Raw genomic sequence first — 19,165 nt, forward strand, 5'->3', positions numbered from 1 at the left:
TAGAAAAGACCATAGTTCCCCCCCACCCCCTCACCGTTAAAACAGGGCACCAGCGCGGGACATCAAAAATTGAGCCCGCAACAATCCCCAGAAGAAAGCGGGGACGGGGAGGCAGAGAAAGGGTCAGGGCGCCCCCTGGTGGCTCCATGCTGCTCTTCCTGCAACAGGCAGAGATGCACACTGAGCCACTTTCTTGCAACTTCCAGCTCCCAGGTCATCATATTGATATATTCAAAGAAATTAATTTGAGAGTAGAAACTCATTTTCTAAAGAGGAAGTGAAGGAATGTAAGGCTGACAGGAACGCCAATAAATATCAACTGAAGGAATTTTCAATAAGTTCCAATAAAATAGCACCAATGAGCTGCACATGCTGAGGGTGACTACAGCTATCAGGCTGGGATCATTTATTCTGGTAGCTTTACAGGTGTTTATCCTTATGTGCCCTTCAGCCCCCCTAAATCACCTTCAGTGCAGGGGTGATGGAACTAAACAGCTCCCAAGTACACACTGAACAAACGCTTTCTGGGATCTGTCATTTCATTCAGCTTCGTTTTTATTCTGTTTCATTCCCTGAACCATGCAGGAGGCAAGTGGTTAAAAAAAAAAATGTATAAAATAAACTATGATTCCTGGAAAATAGCCCCATTGCCTGTTCAGGGTTTCTCATCCTTGGCACTGACATTTGGGCTGGATAATTTTCCAGTGTGGGGCCTGTCCCGTGTGCTGTAGGATGTATGGCAGCGTCCCTGGGCTCACCCATTAGATGCCGTAGCATCCCTACCCCAGTTGTGACAACCAACAACGTCCCCAGACACTGCCAGATGCCCCCTGGGGGTTGAAATCGCCCCTGGCTGAGAATCACTGTCCTATCTGATCACACTTCCATTCTTGAGACCACCGGCCTCACAGAAAGAGTGTACAGCTTCATCTCCTCTAGAGGAGAGGGAAGTTAAGGAGGAGATGCCACGGGAAGGCACCTTGAGGGGCCTCTGCAGGAGGGATGGTGTCACTAAAACAGGAAATCGGATCTATCCACCTGCAGTTCAACAGGAAGGCCCAGATACTGTTTTCGGGATGACTAGCCAGCAGTGTACCCTTTGAGGACGTTAACAATAAAATAGCACCTACCAGCCAGTGAGCATTTACTATGCCATCACACTTCATGTTCATGTTCTTTTCCATTTTTCCTATCGAAGCATAATTTATATAAACTATCTTGAGCATTTTTCATGTAGTCATTCATTTAATCCTCACAACCCTGTCAGATGTGTACTATTAGCAGATTCATTTTACATAGAGGAGAACACTGAGGCATGGACAGGTTAAATAACTTCCCACTGCTAATCTGTGAGTGGAGGTGGCTAAAAACACAGCCAGTCTAGCTGGAAAGATCGTCAGAGAGCAGAATGGCAACAGCGAGAATAATGATATCGCAATTATTAGGGCTGCGGCAGATACTAGGTGCAATTATCACAAAGTGTTTCTTTTTTTTTTTTTTCTAAAGTCTGCAATCCTTTGAAGGAGAGTGATGAAAGCAAAGGAACTTCTCCCCAGGAAAATCCACATATGAGCACAAACACACAAACATAATTTTGCACACAAGTGCAAGAGGCTTCTGAAGTCTCCCAAACTATCTATGGGCCTCCCAGGAAGCACCCAGACAATATATTCTAGGCTCTGTGCTAGACACAACATAGACTTCAGAAGAGTCCTGCAAGCGGGTAATATGACCTCCATTTCATGGATTGGGAAACTGAGCTCAGAGAGGTTAAGGCCTTTGCCCAAAGTCACACAGCTCTGGAACAGCAGCACTGTGGTCTGCCTGACTCCAGCATTCCTTCCTCCTCAAAAGGCTGCCTTCACAACTCAATTCGTCCACGACCCCACTCCAGGGCACTACAAAAATGAAGGATGCGCAAAGGACAGAAAGGATTTACACGTCTGATCTAGCAGCACTGATGACAGAAATTTGGCAGTGACGATAAAAGGGCTGCTGGCCTCGCAGAATGAAAACCTGAAGGTGACATTTGCCTTTCGCAAGGGCTATTCTCCTTTACACGTTCTGGAAGACAACGTCGTTTCAAAGCAGTCCCCAGGAGAGGAGCCTGGACCCTCACACAGATACCATCCTGTCTCTCCAACCCATCATGCTTCCTACATTGAACAACACCTGGCCCAGAGTAGAAGTTACAGGCCAAATGTCAGAGCCAGTATGTTTATGGATATCCGCTCGCCCTGCTGAAGGTCACTCAAAGTCAAGGCAACAGTCAACACATTTGCAAAGGAGACAGTCAGCAAGGGGGAAATGAAGACGCCTGCCTTGCTACTGGGACAGCCAACAAGACCAGGCATGACCCTAGAAATATCCAGACTTCCACAACCTGGTCCTGGAATGGTTGCAGAAGGAGGATGTGAGTATCATGACTCTTCTCAGAACAGACAGCTAGAAGCGCAAGGAATCCTGGAGGGCGGCCTCCTCCACTTTACAGTCGGGGAAACTGAGGCCCAGGGAGGTGCAGGGACCCACTACTATAAGGGCCGGAATCAGAGCCAAGTGCTCCCGAAACCCAGGCTGGTGCTCCTTCCACCCCAGCTGCCCACTCCCTGACGCAACAGGGGGAAAGGCGGAACATTAACTCACTCCTTCACTCCGCGGGCAGCTCACAGTTCTAGGTTTTTACCGCGGACCAAGCTAGAGATGCAAAGGTGATGAAAACAGACGTGGGCCCACCTTCGGGGAACTCACTTTCAGTTCATTCCTACGGAAGCCTTTGTAAATTTTTCCTGTGTGTTAGAACTAGAATAAACATTCATTCCTTCCTTCCTCGTGCCTTCAACTAAAGTGTCTTGAGCAGCAAGTCCATGGCAGGCAGGGTTTCAGGCACCGGGGCCTCGCAGTGAACAAGCTGGCCAGGCGCCTGCCCTGGAGGAGCTCACCTTCCAGGGGTGGGAAAAGAAACAAACAGTACACTCAGGCCACAGGGGCTTCGGAAGCCTGGCGCCCTCAGACACAAAGTGGGTGATAAGGCGTGGGTGATGGAAGCAGACGGGCAGTCAGGGAAGGGAAGCCTCTACAACAGGGTCATTTCAACAGACCTGAATGCTTCCCTCTGAGGGCAGAGAATTCCAGAAGCTGAGGGTGTCCAGGAACAGCAGGGGGGTGGGGGTGAACCCCAGCTCCCCTACACGCTCACAGTGGGGCCTTCACTGCAGCCTCTCTCGGCTTCTGCTTCTCCAATTATAAAATGAAGCCAACACTCCCACTTTGCAGGGATGCTGTGAAAACTGAGTGATAGTAGAGGTATAGCCTGATTCACAGTAGGAAAATAAATGAGGACCTATCCATATTATTAATATTTTCCAGGCACTCCCTGAAAGAAGATCTGGAATTGCCCCAGAAATAGGTATGAACTTGCAGCTGGATCTGATATCTGAAGCCTGCCAGATGTCATCTGGAAAGAACCAGCATGGAAACGTGAAGACTCCAGAATCCTGGGGGTTTGGCTCTGACTAGGGTTTACAGCGTGGACCCTTGGGGCTACTGAACAGGTTCAGAACTGGTCTCCAAAGGGGGTCTCCAGAAAAGCTTTCAGGAAGAGCTGGCCTCCCTGGAGGGATGCCACTGGCTGACACCCACACATGGTGAGATGACGCTGGACACGGCGCTGATTCTCTCACTGACCTGGGTCCTTGGCCTCCCCAGGCAATGACCTGACTCTGAAGAACTAGAATGGCAATGCTCACCACCTGTGGAAGCTTCTCGATACAAGACCTACCGTACAACACCTGGTTGGGGGCTCAGGTTTTGTGCCTTCCGGCATTAGTGCATTTAACCCTCCAAACGGCCCTGAAAAGCCAGAGTTAAGTGTCTTCATTTTACAAATGAGGAAACAGGGCCCAGAGCGTCTGGGAATAAAGGAAGAGCAACCTAGCTGGGAAGTACTGCAGCTGGGGCTTGACCCCAGGGTAGTGTCCAGATCACGCCCCCCAAAGCTCCCCCACTCTGCTCCCCTGCAGCTCTTAGCACGTCTCTCTGAACTACGGGTGTCAGCACACCACACTTGGGGCACCCACTAGGGACTGTCAGCAGCGTGAGAGAGTTAGGACACCCAGGTCAACCCAGGAGTCCCCACCCTGTGAGGCACAAGGGAGGCCCTCCAACAACCACTCAGGCGAGGAAGGGCCATCAGAAAGGGGGAAGGAAGGCACACAAGTGAACAGCCTGCCCTTTGCAAGGCCAAGTGGGAGAGTCACGTCACGCCTGCTTCAGGCCCTCTGCCGGCTGCCTGCTGCACTTGGAATAAAATCCAGCATCCTCCTGCTCGGCTCTCCCCCCTCACCTCTGCCCAGAAGCCACCAAACCCGGCCCAGTCCCCTCATCACGCAGCCTCAGTCCCACTGTCTCCCAAGAGAGAGCTTCCCTGGTAACCCACGTTAAAACAGCCCCCCACATGTGTCTGTCCTCCCACTGGTGTGGCGAGTCCCCAGGGCAGGACTCTGGCCTCTTGCTCAGCAGTTCACAGGCCAGGAGCAGCACAGTGTCTGTCATCTGGTCAGCAAGGGCACAAAGAGTTTTGGAATGGATGAAAAAACATCTAACAAGGCTTCCCTGGTGGTGCAGTGGTTGAGAGTCTGCCTGCCAATGCAGGGGACACGGGTTCGTGCCCCGGTCCGGGAAGATTCCACATGCCGTGGAGCGGCTGGGCCTGTGAGCCATGGCCGCTGAGCCTGTGCGTCCGAAGCCTGTGCTCCGCAACGAGAGAGGCCACGGCAGTGAGAGGCCCGCGGACCACAAAAAAAAAAAAAAATCTAACAGAGAAAGAAAGAGAGAGAAGGAAGGAAAGAAAGGGAAAGAAAGAAAGAGAAAAAAAGGATAGAAAGAAAGTGCACTTTTTTCTTCATCAGGACAAGCACTCTCCAAAAATTTGCTAAGAGGGCAGATCAGGTGTTAAGTGTTCTTAATCATTCAATCAATTAATCAATAGAGTGGGAGGAATCTTTGGGAGGTGATGGATATGTTTATGGCATAGACTGTGGCGATATCATTTAATGAGTATTAATCATTATCATAATTATTACTGACCACCAAGAGCCCCTCCTATGCCATCCCCATGAACCACATTTGCCTATGAGTCCTCAGTATTAGCCATTCTGCTTGTTATCACACAGACTAAAGCACTCCCGGCCAAAAGCAGAGACACCCGTTATTCCAAAAGACTCACGGCTCTGGGTCTGGGTCAGTCTCCATCACGACAGCTCACATAGCTTCTCTCTTGCCCACGACCCCCATCTGCACCCTCTTGGACCCCAGATTAGGACCCTAGGACTATTTAATCCAAAACTCTGTTGAAACATTGTTACCACAAATTGAGCTTAAAAGAATGCCAAAAGTTAAATGGAACTGCAAAATAGAAAATGGAATTTTATTCATGATAAAATTTGGTGTCTGGAGTAAGTCATCTTAAACAGCAAATAATGACAAGGTGGAAAGCTATTCTGTGCCAATTCCAAGATGGTATGAGAAGGCCTGCTGGGTATTTTTAAAGGCATTAGAGGTTGACAACACGGATTTCTTGTGTCTAATTTCACTTCAAAAGTACACGACTTTCTTTTGCTTCCATTTCAGTATATTAGGCAAACTGCTTTTCTACGTACCCATTAAAAATAAGGTCATATTGGGCTTCCCTGGTGGCGCAGTGGTTGAGAATCTGCCTGCTAATGCAGGGAACACGGGTTCAAGCCCTGGTCTGGGAGAATCCCACATGCCACAGAGCAACTAGGCCCGTGAGCCACAGCTACCGAGCCTGCGCGTCTGGAGCCTGTGCTCCGCAACAAGAGAGGCCGCGATAGTGAGGGGCCCGCACACTGCGATGAAGAGTGGCCCCCGCTTGCCGCAACTAGACAAAGCCCTCGCACAGAAACGAAGACCCAACACAGCCAAAATAAAAAAATAAAAAATAATTAAAAATTTAAAAATTAATCAATTAATTAACTCCTACCCCCAACATCTTCTTTAAAAAAATAAAATAAAATAAGGTCATATTTTTGATCCCATAAAAGAGAGACAAAGATTTTTGAGATAAAGGTGGAGAAAAAAGAAAGGGAAAGGGAGTTTAAAGGATTTGAATAACAATCATCACCATTTATTATTTCAGGTAGATGTGAAAATGATAACCTCTAGCGAAATTCCCTAAACCATCTACAAGGAGAAGCACACCAAGAGTTGCAAAGGTCACGTGTTCTGAGGAGGAAAAGGTGGTGATGGGGAAGAGAAACTACAGGGCTAGTTCCTGGACCATCCACTAGGTGGCACAATAACCTGGACAACTTAGTCGTCACCTGGGGCGTCTGGGGTGTTAGTGGAAAGGGGTGAACTGGAAGGCGGAGAAGCAGCAACTTGCAAAGAGTGGCTGGTAATGGATGAGAGGTCAGCAGTCCCAGCGTCACGGCCCCACTAACCCTCAGTGTCTCAGTCCACTCGGGCTGCAGTAACAAAACACAGCAGACCGGGCGGCTTACAAACAACAGAAATGCGCTGCTCACGGTTTCTGGAGGCCGGCAGACGGAGGTCAGAGCGCCAGCGTGGCCAGGCGAGGGCTGCAGACTCCTCGCTGGGCCCTCACACGGCAGAAGGGGACAAGGGAGCTCTCTGGCACCTCTTTTGTGAGGGTTCTGCCCTCGGGACCTAATCACATCTCAAAGGCCCCCATCTCTTAATATCATCACATTGGACATTAGGATTTCAAACTATAAACTTGGGGAGGGGACACATTCAGACTCCAGTACTCAGAGTGAAAAGTGCCCCTGAAAATAAACAAGTCTGGTATGCTCATCCGGAAAACCTAGTGTCCTCACCCAGGAATCCCTTGCTCTATTAAAAAAATAATGACGAAAATAATTTAAGGCTCTCAGACCTAGATGCCCACCCCATTACTGGCAGCACTGCATGCCCTGGCTGGGTGATGGTAGAACACTCTTTAGGTCATCTGGACTTGGGAGTCAGGAAGCCTGGGTCCATCACCAGCTTCACCACTTACTCGTCCTAGCAACCACACCCTGCACACAGTAGATGCTCAATAAATTGAATGACATCCTAGCTGTAAGCCCTCGGACAAGTTATTTAACCTCACTCAGCCTGTTTTCTTAAACAAAAAGAGTGATGTTATCTGCAGGAGGCTGCTGGGGGATTAAATGAGAAAACAGCATTTTAAACGCTTAGGCACAATGCTTGGCACACCGTAAGATCTACTAAAGCATGTTATTATTTAACTAGGTCACATTCTTACACAATATGACTGTTGGCGCCTCCTTTCGACCTCCTCCCCGAGCCACCAGCTCCAAGAGCAGCCAGGATGGACTGTTGGAGTCCCATCCCCCCTTTTCTCCTTTGCCCTCCCAAGTCAGGCAGAACACCCAACGGGGGACCACGCCCCAAGCCAACAACTCACACCGGGGAAACAAATGTTAAACAAAAGCGGGAAGAGAGGCTGCCCTGGAGGGAATGCAAAGCCACCCAACCACAAAGGATAATTTTCCAAGTAGAAAAAATGCATTACCATGTTAGCACCTAGTGTTGGCAGAGGGTAAAGAAATGCAGCTGTCATAGTCCTGGCAACACACTAACTCAGAACACAAGTGGCTATTGAGAACTAGCCCATAAATATGGCCCAACCTTGCCCTCCTATCCCACAAATTTACCACAAAGGAACGCTTAAGCAGAAAAAAATAATAGCCAATATTCTTAGAGTGCACTTACTAATAGCACTCTTCAATTCTTCCTTACAATGAATGAAGAAACTCACTGGGGAGAAAAACACTCTGGCTGGTGATCCTCCCAAAAAATAACCTAGCAAACTGTAAAAAATCAAGTGATGGAATATTATGCAGCCATCTGTGAACAGAGAATGCTGCCCGCCACTCTAGTTCTACAAGGGTCAAGCCATTGGCAACTGCAGCCGACCCTGCAGTGGAATGCTACCCTGAAGACAATCCAGGATGGAGAAAAACAGGAAGAATTCTGTGCTTTGGATACTGGCCCTAGATAAGATGCATATCTAAGGGATCATTTCGAGGAGCCCAGACGCTTGCATCTTCCCATGCATAGAAAAGCACTAGAATCATTAACTTGAGATGTTTGGTTCTTGCGATTAGCAGTAGTCTCCTGATGTTCAACTACATGCTTTCTTTCCAGCAGAAAACTCCTATATATCCTGACTCTTCCCTTACCCCTTCTGAGCAGTTTCTCAGAGCGACCTCAGAGGCTGCGTCCTGGGCTAGAGTCCTCAGTAACATATCCGAATAAAACAACTCACAACTTTTAGGTTGTGCGTTTTTCTTCAGTCAACACGTTCAACAGGACAACGGGGAGATGAGGGAAAAAAGGGCAACTGTGATATATGTTAAGAGCTGAATACAAAATAAGCACAGCCACAACAGCTAACGTTCATGGCTCTTAACTCTGTGATCTAAGTACTTCTCTAAGCACAGCACGGTTAACCTTCACAACGACCAGACCATACGAGACAAGTATTCATCGAATCCTTATGTTTAGACAAGGAAACAAGAGCCTGGGAGGTTTAAGAACTTGAACCTGGGCAGCCTGGTTTCAGAGCATGTCCTCCTAAAGCAACAGGCACGCTGTATTCCAACCAGCTACAACTCTGCATGCCCCAAATCCAGGATCGCAAATTCACCTGCAGGAATGGAAAGGACCCCTGAGGCAGAATTACGGGTGTCTGGGTTTACCCGTAACTGTCTTTACTACTCCCCTCAATAACTAGTTTTTCATAACAGGCTTTTGTGTTTTCTTAAGTACCAAAGAGCCTGAAGAGAGAGCAGTAATAGGGGTGGGATCACACATCTTCTCTTGGGCACTAAGTAACAATAATATATGCCCCAAAAGTCTGGGACAAAACCCCTTGCCGTTTCAGAGACATGCAAGGGGGGGAGGCTGCTTGGCAGAGGACTTGTCAATTACCCGCAGCACCAAGGGTTAAGTACACAAGCTCCAGCTCGATGACAGGGCCGAGACAGCCACCTGGCCCGATTATTCAGTGCAGGCCGGGAGCCACTTGGTGGGATGTGAGGGAAACACTCTCCGCTCCAGGGAACAGAGTTGGGGTTCCTCTAACAAGCTCTTCTGGGGTTTGTGAGAGTCGGGCATCTCCTCTGGAGTGCAATCCTACATGCTTCACATGCTGGGATGCAATTCTCATCCTGAACTTGGAGATCTCTTGGGACACCACTCCTGGGACACCCGCTGTTATGGACTGAATTGCATCCCTCCCAAATTCATATGTTTTGACTGTATTTGGAGGTAGGACCTTTAAAGAGGTAATTAAAGCATCCTTATAAAAGGAAGAGACACCAGGGATGCAGGCTCAAAGAGAGAAGGTCATCAAGCCAGGGAGAGAGGCCTCGCCAGAAACCAAGACTGCCGGCGCCTTGACCTTGGGGGACTTCCAGCCTCCGGAACTATGAGAAATAAATTCCTGTTGTCTAAGCCACCAGTCTGTGGTATTTTGTTACAACAACCCTAGCAAAGGAGCACACCCTGGATACCCAGACAGACTCGCTCTTCTTATTTTTTTGCGATGACACAGGAGGCAGGGGCAGGATGGGGAGGGTACAAGTCAAAACCACCCACCGCTCAAAATTTCTCAGGATTCTGATCTCTCGTCTGGAACACCCACAGGACAGACAACATTGCTGTCCCCTGAAGGTGTCCTGAAATTTACAGCCACCGCAGAAAACAGAACCCCCTCCCGCCATACACACTTATCACCCACAAACCACACCGCTACAGGGTGTCGAGGGTCAAAATGTGGATGTAGTGACATTTTTCTTCAGAGATGCAGGTTGTAAAGTCTGGGTATGCCTCTATTTGCCAAAGATACCAAATAAGAACACCGGATTTACATTTTTAGAAAAGTGTACGACTAAAAACAAGAAAAACAGTCTAAATCCTTGCCATCAACATCACTCGAGTGCGCTCAGAGGCATGTCCTTAGCGAAAACACACAAGCAGGGCCAGCACCCTCCTCAAGGTCAGAAGATGGCTGAGGGAGACCTACAGACCACGATCTCTGTCGACCCCAAGAGCAGCTGACAAAGAGAATTGTGTCTGAGATGGCGGGACCTCATGCCAGGGTGCAGGAGACCTATGCGGAAGCACAGTGCTAGGTACCACAGGGTGGGGGGAAGTGGCGGTGTGGAGATGCCTGTATCCCTACAAATGGTGCCTAGGATGAGGCGCCCATGAAGCCTGGCCTCCACATCCTCGATTTCGGGGTCTTTAGAGTAGATGCACTTCAGGGCCAGGGTAAAGTCTCACCCCTCTAGGTCAAGGTGTGACCCACGTGAAGAGGCAGCACTGCAGGTGCTAGAAGGACGAGGCATCAACTAACCGTGCGCCACAGCGAGAATTCCTCTCCCCTTCCCACTCCTTCCGATGATGGCAGGAAAAGTACCTGAGTGGATTAGCACGGAGATACCTTCTCATGCTTAGAGAGGCAACCACATCCAGGCCGAATTACTAACACTGGCTCCTCTTCTTGTCTTTACTTTCACAGTTCCCTGCTATTTAAGTCAACTAAGAGTGGCTCTCCGTTCACAGTAAGCATATAAAAGTCCATTTTTAAACAAAGGCATTCAGGTTTTTTAGGGGCACCCATTCTTAAAAAATGGCAGGGTAGGTAATAGTACAGAGGTAAAAAAATACCTGAAATTTGAAAACCAGTGACCTTAGTGCTCTTCTGGCCCGTGTGTCCCACACACTGGCAGATACAGAAACATCTGCTCAGCTGAACCCGAGGCTGAGAGGTACCAGCGTAAACCACATGCCTTGGTTACGCAGTGAGACCACCCAATCCCCACACCCCAACCTCACAGCGCCTACTCATTTCCTTCCTCACCCTTCAATCAGAATGCTGGTTGCCCCCCGAACCCCTCTTCCTTCCTTAGCCATGGGTGGGTTTTTTTTTGGCGGGGAGTGGGCAGGTGGACAGATAGGACACACTGCCTCCTTAGCAGCCAGGGGAGGCCTCGGGATGGCTGTTGGCCACACAAGTGGGAACCTGTGTGCACCTTCTAGGAAGGGTCCTTACAGCTTGGGGGAGGGGAGAAGTTTATCTTTTTTGTGTCACAGACCCATTCCGCAGTCTGGTGATGAAGCCCATGGGCCTCTTCTCAGAAAAATGTTTTAAAATACATAAAATAAAACACCCAAGATTACAAAGGAAACTGATTAAATTGAAATAGAATTATGAAAATGTAAAAAGGAAAAGTGACACACTAATATACAGGATTTTTTATCACATTAAAAAACTACTGTATTTTCAAGCAGAAATGACATTGTGAGATTTTTCCATATCACTGTTACAGGTGCCTGTGACTTCTATCAGTGACCAAGTCACCCATTTTGCCAAGGCTACTAAGGGTCCTATGGTTTGCTGCTACTTTCATAATTAAAGAAAATGCAACCTAACTGTTCATGGACAGATAAGTGGATAAAGAAGATGTGGTATACACACACACACACACACACACACACACACACACACACACACACACAATGGAATATTACTCAGCCATAAAAAAGAATGAAATTTTGCCATTGCAGCAACACAGGTGGACCTGGAGGGTACTATGCTTAGTGAAATAAGTGAGACAGAAAAAGACAAATACTGTATGATATCACTTATATGTGGAATCTTAAAAATAAAACAAACAAATTAATATAACAAAACAGAAACAGACATAGATACAGAGAACAAACTAGTGGTTACCAGTGGGGAGAGGAAAGGGGGAGGGGCAAGATGGGGGAGGGGTAAGCGGTACAAATTTCTATGGATAAAATAAACTACAAGGACATATTATACAGCACAGAGACTATAGCCAATGTATTACAATAACTTATATGAAGTATAATCTATGAAAATTTTGCATCTCAATGTTGTACACCTGAAACTAATAATATTGTAAACAACTACACTTTAATTGAAAAATCAAGTAAAATAATAAAAAATAAATACTGAATTTCAGTCAGAGGTTAGAGAAAAAAGTCGTCATTTCTTCCCCTGTGCAAGTTCAGACCCCTGAATCCTACCTGTGGAAATGGAAGAAGTCTCTCCTTTGCCCCCTCCTCCTTCCTGGTACCTGGGATGAGAATGGGATGGCTGGAGCTAAAACAGCCATTTTGGACTATAAGGCAAGATAGAAGGAGGCCTGGTCTCCAATGACCATGGAGCTACATACCGGCCCAGCCTTCCTACCTCTGGACAGAGCGATGAATTCCTATCACATTAAGCCACAGTTTGCTGGTTTATTCTTTATTACATAAAGCCACTCAAACCTAACCGTAATTGCTGTATCGCTAATACTTTTACTGAGTGGTGAGGTTGCAAACAGTTTGAACCTGATCAGTAGCAACCTTCATTCATCTTTGAGAGACACTCTCTCCCTTACCTACAAAAGTGATTCCTCCAGAGCTACAAAGGAAACCCAACTAGAAAGTTCCTCTGTAGCTGACGGCCTTGCAGGAGACAAACCCGGAAACCGTGAACGACAGAAGTTTCCCTCTGCCTCAATCCTGCTCCACCTCTGAAGCACGTCCTTTAGAGCATTCACACACCCAAGTATCAAGTTTTACAGCTCAGGGAGTTTACGACCACGCACCACACTCCAAGTCCACGACCAGGCACACACACACCTGACTTCATCCCACACTCTGTAAAGTCCACGGTCACACAGGAGCAAGCACAAAGGCACTGCCTCGATGTGCAGGCCTAAGAGTCATCCTGGCATTGGCAGAAGCTGCTCAGAAAGTACTTACTAATTGTCATGGACTCTGGCACCGAGGCAGAAGGTAACAGGCTGCTCAGAGGACTTCCTTGGCCTGGAGGACTGGCTTCCACACTGGGAAAGGCAGGCAGAGGGAAGTTATAGTCGGCCACTTAAAACACACCTCCTCACCATTCAAAAACCAGCAGGCATTACGCTTGTTCAGGTTTACGAACTAGAAGGAAGGGAAGGATGCCCTTTGAAATTATAGTCGGTCCTCATTTGTGGGTTCCATAGCTGCAAATTCGCCTACTCCCTGCAGTTTATTTGTAACCCCAAAACTCCCAGCTCTCAGGTATAACATGGTCACCCATGAACACCCACAGAGTGGTCAGAAGGCTGAGTCATGGACGTGCATGCTCCCACTTCATGCCAAACAAGGCAAGCTCTGCCTTCTTTCAACTATCATTCTGTCCTTCTAGCACCACATTGTTCACATTCTTGTGCTTTTTGTTGCTGATTTTGCATCTAAAATGGCCCCAAGCTAGTGCTGAAGTGCTGCCTGGTGTTCCTGAAGGCAAGGCTGCGAAGTGCCTGAGGAGAAAATACATGTGTGAGGTGGCCCTTGTTCGCCTAAGGATAGGGCTGTTGGCCTCGAGTTCACCGTAAGTGCATCAACAACATATGTTAAATAAGGTGTCTTTAAACAGGAACTGGCATAAAACATAGGTATGTACTGATCTGTTGACAGATCTGTTGACAAAAATGTTGTGACCAGACACTCCCAGGAACCTAGGAGCAATGGTTCCACCTTGACAGAACACGACCACCACAAATAACGAGAGTTGACTGTGTAGTTACAAAGAATTTGCAACGTGGAAAAACAGCACTTCACATCTGTCATGAAAATGGCAAGACCATAATCCGGTTACCACAGCCACACCCACACACCAGGAGGAAAAGGACCAAAAACATCACCGATGAAATGGAGGTGGGGTTAAGAGTGATGTCGTTTCCTGTACTGCTGCATTTTCCAAATTTTCTAAAATAAACAGCAGAAAGGACTCAGCGTCCTGGATGGACCTGGCGACACCAACCCTTCCTGGTATCGTACTAATCCGGACGAGCCTCCTACAGGGAGTGCCATTCTCAGAGCACAGGGCAAGACCGGAACACCAAGCATGGGTGGAGGTAAACAATGACCCCACTCTGGAGCCAAGGTTGAAAATGCAGAGGCTTCACCCTGGGGACACCAATTTAAACCCATGGAGAGAAGAAGGAAAAAGCTGTAAGAGCAACAAGGATCGCGGTGGCGTCAGGGAGCCCTCAGTGTCCATCTCAGCTCTGCCACCAAATGTCCAGTGACTCTGGACAACTCAGCTTTCCCTTGAGATACTTTCATGTGGAAAAAAAGAAAACCAACGTGGTGCTTGCTACTGAATGGCAGACTAAGCACTTCACAGATATATAATATCAAAGTGGTTTAAATATTATGTAATATTACGATTATAAATTGTAATATTGTTATCATTATCAAACAGTAAAATCAAGCAAATTGTGATGGTGGAGGTACCCAGATATGGTTCCCAAAGTGGAAAAAGTAAACGTGGTATGCAAGTGAAATTTGACACATACCAAGTCTCGGGCCTGAGAGCCCTGGGCACTTCGCACTCTGGGATGTTAGACCAAACCTAAACTAAATTAACGTGAAGTGAGGCCTTGCCCTTCAGTCCCAGCAGGCGCCCACCCATCTTTAAAAAAGAATAGAAGGCAGAGTTGTAAAGAGGACAGTTCAACCCCAGAGGCAGCTTGGGGTCTGAATACTCACCTGTACCGAGGTCCAGGCTCTGGAAGGACGTGGTCATCGGGTCCTGTCCCGTTCTCCAGGCTCCCGAGGGGGGTATCTGCGCACACACAGCAACCACAGAGAGAAAGTCAGGGTTCTGTTCTCGTTTCATTTTCCCAATGAGACAAGGACACAGTGCAGACACTGGCTCACCTGCTAAATCAGTTTACTTACAAATGTTTACCCGTCTGGCACACTGGATTTTCATCTGCTCCCTGTTTCATCTCTTTGGGCCGTAATCTCAGACTTGGTATCAGTCCCTGACCGGAGGCCCTATTTTCCCACTTAACCTTTTTTTTTTCACTGAGTATAGCTGACATACAATAATATCCGTTTCAGGTGTATAGCATAGTGATTCAACATTTATTTACACTACAAATTAATCACCAGGATAAATGTAGTGTTATCTGTCACCGACAAAGTTATTACAATATTATGGACTATATTCCCTACGCTGTACGTTACATCCCATGACATATTTATGAACCTCTTTGATCTGGAGCCACCTGGAATTATGCATGAAGTCCATATCCAGAGCCAACCTCAGAACCAGGGAATAATAAATGAGCTGCTAGATCCGCTCCCACCTGCAGTGTCTGAAGATGGACACACGAGGGCAGCACAGCCCACTGACTGCTGCTTTCTACAGCGCCACTTGCCCTGCATCAAGTGGGAAAGGCATTTGGAAGAAGTGAGGCCGTTATGTCATCTCTAGAAACAACAGGCAAGAGGCACTAAAGACTTTCATAGGTGCATTAGCTGCTGTTCAAGTCACGGAAGGACGCACGTCTCGTTGCCCTAAGTCATCTGTCGTGTGACCTCCTCCTCTGCTTACACCTGGTCTGGTCCTGCTCAAGATTCCCCAGCTCTTAAGAGGTTGACCTAAGGGAACCTTAAGGGGTTTTCTCACCTTTCCTTCTACCCCGCTGTCCCCACCAAACTATTCCACTCACTGCTACCTCTTCTAAGAAGTTCACAGAGGGAAGAGAAAGTGTCCACCTCTCTGCCTCCTATTTCTCGCTCCCCAGCATCGTGGTGAGGTCAGGGTACAGGCTCCGCCCACTGGCCTGGGTTCAAGTCCTTGCTCCCCAACTTCAATCCAGCAAGTTACCCAGCCTCTTTGTGACTCGGCTGCCTCCTCTCTGAAATGGGCTGACACTAGTGCCAACCATGCTTTTTTTTTTTACTGGAGTATAGTTGCTTTACAACATTGTGTTAGTTTATACTGCACAGCAAAGTGAATCAGCTATACGTATACATATATGCCCCCTTTTCATACATTTTAATAACGCCCGCCACATAATTTAATTTCACATTTTATTACACATACATTTCGGTGAGAGCGTGCAGTGAGCGGGGGCTGGTATCAACTCGCCCTGAAACCAAGACCCCTCCCCTCGTCCTCCTAGGAGCTCTCTGCTCTCAGCCTTCAGAACACAGTGGTCCTCCTCCCCTCACTGTCTCTTTCTCTGATTCCTGCGTGAAGGTGTCGCTGGATCACGGCTCCGTGGCCTCTGACGCCCTTGGCAAACCCAGCAAAGGTCCTGGCTCCAGCTCTCAGCTCCGTGAAGGTGACAGCTCTCGAGCCCTCACCTCTGGCTAGGCCCTCAATCTTCAATAACTAAACCCACGTTTATAACCGCCCGCCAGAAAGCTCTACTGGGATACCGTACTGGCCCCCCAACTGATCATGACCTTCAAAACCGCTCCCACCTCAGAAGATGGTGGTACCACCCTCCCTCCCATCCCAGAGCTGGTCGGTGCCCAAGACCAGGCAGTCCCACCCAGTCACCTCCCACTCCCTGCTCTCCAGCCACTTCCCCCGCCCCCCAGTTCGAGGGCTCCAGGCCCTCCCTGGGCTCTTCTGCAGCAGGTCCCCTCAGCTCTGCTTCAGCCTCCAATCTAACTCACACACAGCCGTCAGATTCCACTCCCTGAAGCAAAGACAGGACTCCAACTACACAACGCAAATCCACGGGTGGAGTAAAGACCAGCATCACCCACCAGGATTCCGGACACCACGCCTACCCGGCCCAAGTGGATTTCCCGTCATAATACACGACCCTGACCCTGTGCCAGCTGCAGCGGGCCTGATGCACTGGGGCCACAGAGCGATCGCAGACACTGTCGAGGCCCCCTTCCTCTGCCCCCAGCCAGACGTCATTTTTCCAACTGCCAGACGTCCACTCCCTTCAGCATGCCCACACCCCACCCCGGCACTGATGTGCTCCCCTGAATCCCAGCTGCGGGCCTGGCTCTGACTAGGGTCAGGGTCACACTGGAAGCAAAACAGACATGGTCCTGCCCTCACGTACCTCAAAGGCTAGTGCAGGTAGGGGTTCGGGGACAGGCGTTATCAGGTAATTACACAAATACACAATTTCAGGTGGTACACCGAGGTCGGAGAAGTGGAGACACCTAGGGTTACAATAGTGAAACCAAGGCCCGCGCCGCGTGCGGTGTGGTGGGCGGCCGGGCCACGGTGTTCTCTAACGCAGCAGCCCTTGGGCCGCAGCCTAAAGGCAGGAGGAGCTCGAGGGGAGGAGGAAGTGAAAGCTGGCTGGTATGGCCAGGGCAGCAGGCAGAGGGGAAACGGGAGGAGGTGAGGCTGCGGGGTGAGTGGGGGCCGGGTGGGCACAGTGAGGGTTCCGGATTTGGAGCAGGAGAATGAGGCAATCTGATGTACATTCTAAAAAATCACTCTGGCTGCTGAAAGAAGGATGGATGGATGGCAGACAGGGATAGAGAGCTGTTGAGAGGCTATTTTGTACGAGCCCAGTGAGAGAAGGATGAGTTAGAAGAGGGTGGTGGAAGCATTCAGAGGACACTTCGACCATTCATTCCTCCTCCTCTACGTCGGAGGATTAAAATGATGTCGCTGTCCCCTCCCTGCCTGTGGCACTCCCAGGGGACTCGCCTTTAGATCCCCCAAAGCCTGGCAGCGCCCCAACCCCAGACCCAATGGCAGGACTGGGAGAAGTCGGGGAACATTGGACCTGATGGGGAGAGGAAGGGGCCGAGGACCCAAGCTGTCCAGTGAACCAGCTCCGCATTTGCCAAAACCCAACTCCAAGCACAGGCCCTCGGCGAGGAGCAGTAACACTTCCACGTACATAGTCAGCAGGAATGCGTGTTCTGTCCCCCTCAATTTATGATTCTCAGTTGAAAGAAACTTCGGGGACTTTTTCTCCCTGGCAGCTTCAAACAGACGTTGGTAAATGTGCTTTGCTCTGCTCTAGTTAATGACATGCCCGGAGGAACGACTGGATCTAATCCTCCATCTGCCTGTCAGGGTCTCGGTGACCCTGGGCTGGTGTCTCCCTTCTCTGAGCCCCTCCCTAACCCCAAAAATGCAGCCCAAGGCATGGCCCCCCAAACCACAGAGGCGCCTCTCCCAAGGTTCAGAAGGATAATGATCCTGTGTTCAGGGTCCCCTTCTCTGCCGCCTTCTCCCTCCCCAGACTTAGCTACTAAAGCATCCAAACTTCCCCGCCACAGGCCTCTCTCCCTTTTTTTTATCCCCTCCCTCTTTCTCTAAATAACCCCCAAGGTAAAGACATGAAATGACTCCCAGGCCAGAAAGAGAAAGGAGATCTGAACGTCACTAAAGTAGGCAAGTGTCAATGAGAAGGGACACTAGTCAAATGGAGTGAAAGAGAAGGAATCTTGGGGAGAAATCTGGCCGTGCACACCCAGGGTTGCCCATGGAGAGGCCGGGCCGGCAGCCAGGCCAGCCTCAGCACCACCAGCCCGCACACCTCCACGGACATGGGGCGTCAGGCCAGGAGGGACTTGATGCGCTTCGGCACTCCAGCCAGGACACGGCTTCCCCCAGCTGATTCTAGTATCTTCCGGCAGCCCTAGAATAACGCGCCTTCCCGTGCAGTGTTCTCACCATGATGAGTTTGCCCCTCAGGCGGTCACAAGCTTCCATGACTCCTGGCAGCTTTGTTAACAGTAAGTTTAAAAGCTGGCAGACCAGCCCACATGCAGCGCCTCTGGTGAGGACAGTCGAGACCAGCTGGAGCTGGGCTCCCATCACAGTGACTAGGTGAGCCTCTGGGTCTGCGAGGCTGACGGCCCGAGGAGGGACGGTGGGAAATCTGCAGGGGGAGGGGTGGCTCCTGGCGAGGATCCTGGAGGCCAGCCAGAATGCCGCGTTCCGTGACTAAAGCCCTGATGCGAATGGCACACAGCCAAGCCCCAGGAGCAGCCTGACACGGCAACGAGCGACAGCTCATGACCCAAACAAAAGGCCGCCCGTGGGGAGCAGGGCAAGGGGAACGGGGAACCAGACCCCGACTCAGATGCCTGAACAAGCACTGGAAAGCCTCCAGCGGTCCCACAGACGAACGTGGGACCACCTACTCTCTGCCAGCCACCACCCCACCCCCCGCCTTCTCAGACATTCTGCTCGCGTCTGCACTGCTGCTGAACGGGCAAGGGCGAGGTGGCCAGACCTCCAACACGCAGTGGCTCAGACCAAGGCTGGTCACCCGAACGGAAGCAGCTGCAGGGGCCGGCCTGGCCTGCAGAC

The 19,165-nt window shown here is 49.5% G+C and overlaps 1 protein-coding gene across 3 annotated transcripts in view; it reads right to left on the reverse strand.

Moving 5' to 3' along the window:
• SNX29 (sorting nexin 29) overlaps window positions 1–19,165 on the reverse strand; it is a 552,967-nt gene that overhangs the window by 455,554 nt on the left and 78,248 nt on the right. For all 3 annotated transcript variants that reach the window (XM_030883986.2, XM_060284206.1, XM_060284205.1), the window contains 2 exons: window positions 14,611–14,686; window positions 12,835–12,917 (listed from right to left, as the gene is read on the reverse strand). In XM_030883986.2, the coding sequence (XP_030739846.2) occupies window positions 12,835–12,917; window positions 14,611–14,686 (159 nt within the window). The remainder of the gene's footprint in view (window positions 1–12,834; window positions 12,918–14,610; window positions 14,687–19,165) is intronic.

Source organism: Globicephala melas, chromosome 15 (assembly GCF_963455315.2).
Source record: "Globicephala melas chromosome 15, mGloMel1.2, whole genome shotgun sequence".
NCBI lineage: Eukaryota > Metazoa > Chordata > Mammalia > Artiodactyla > Delphinidae > Globicephala > Globicephala melas.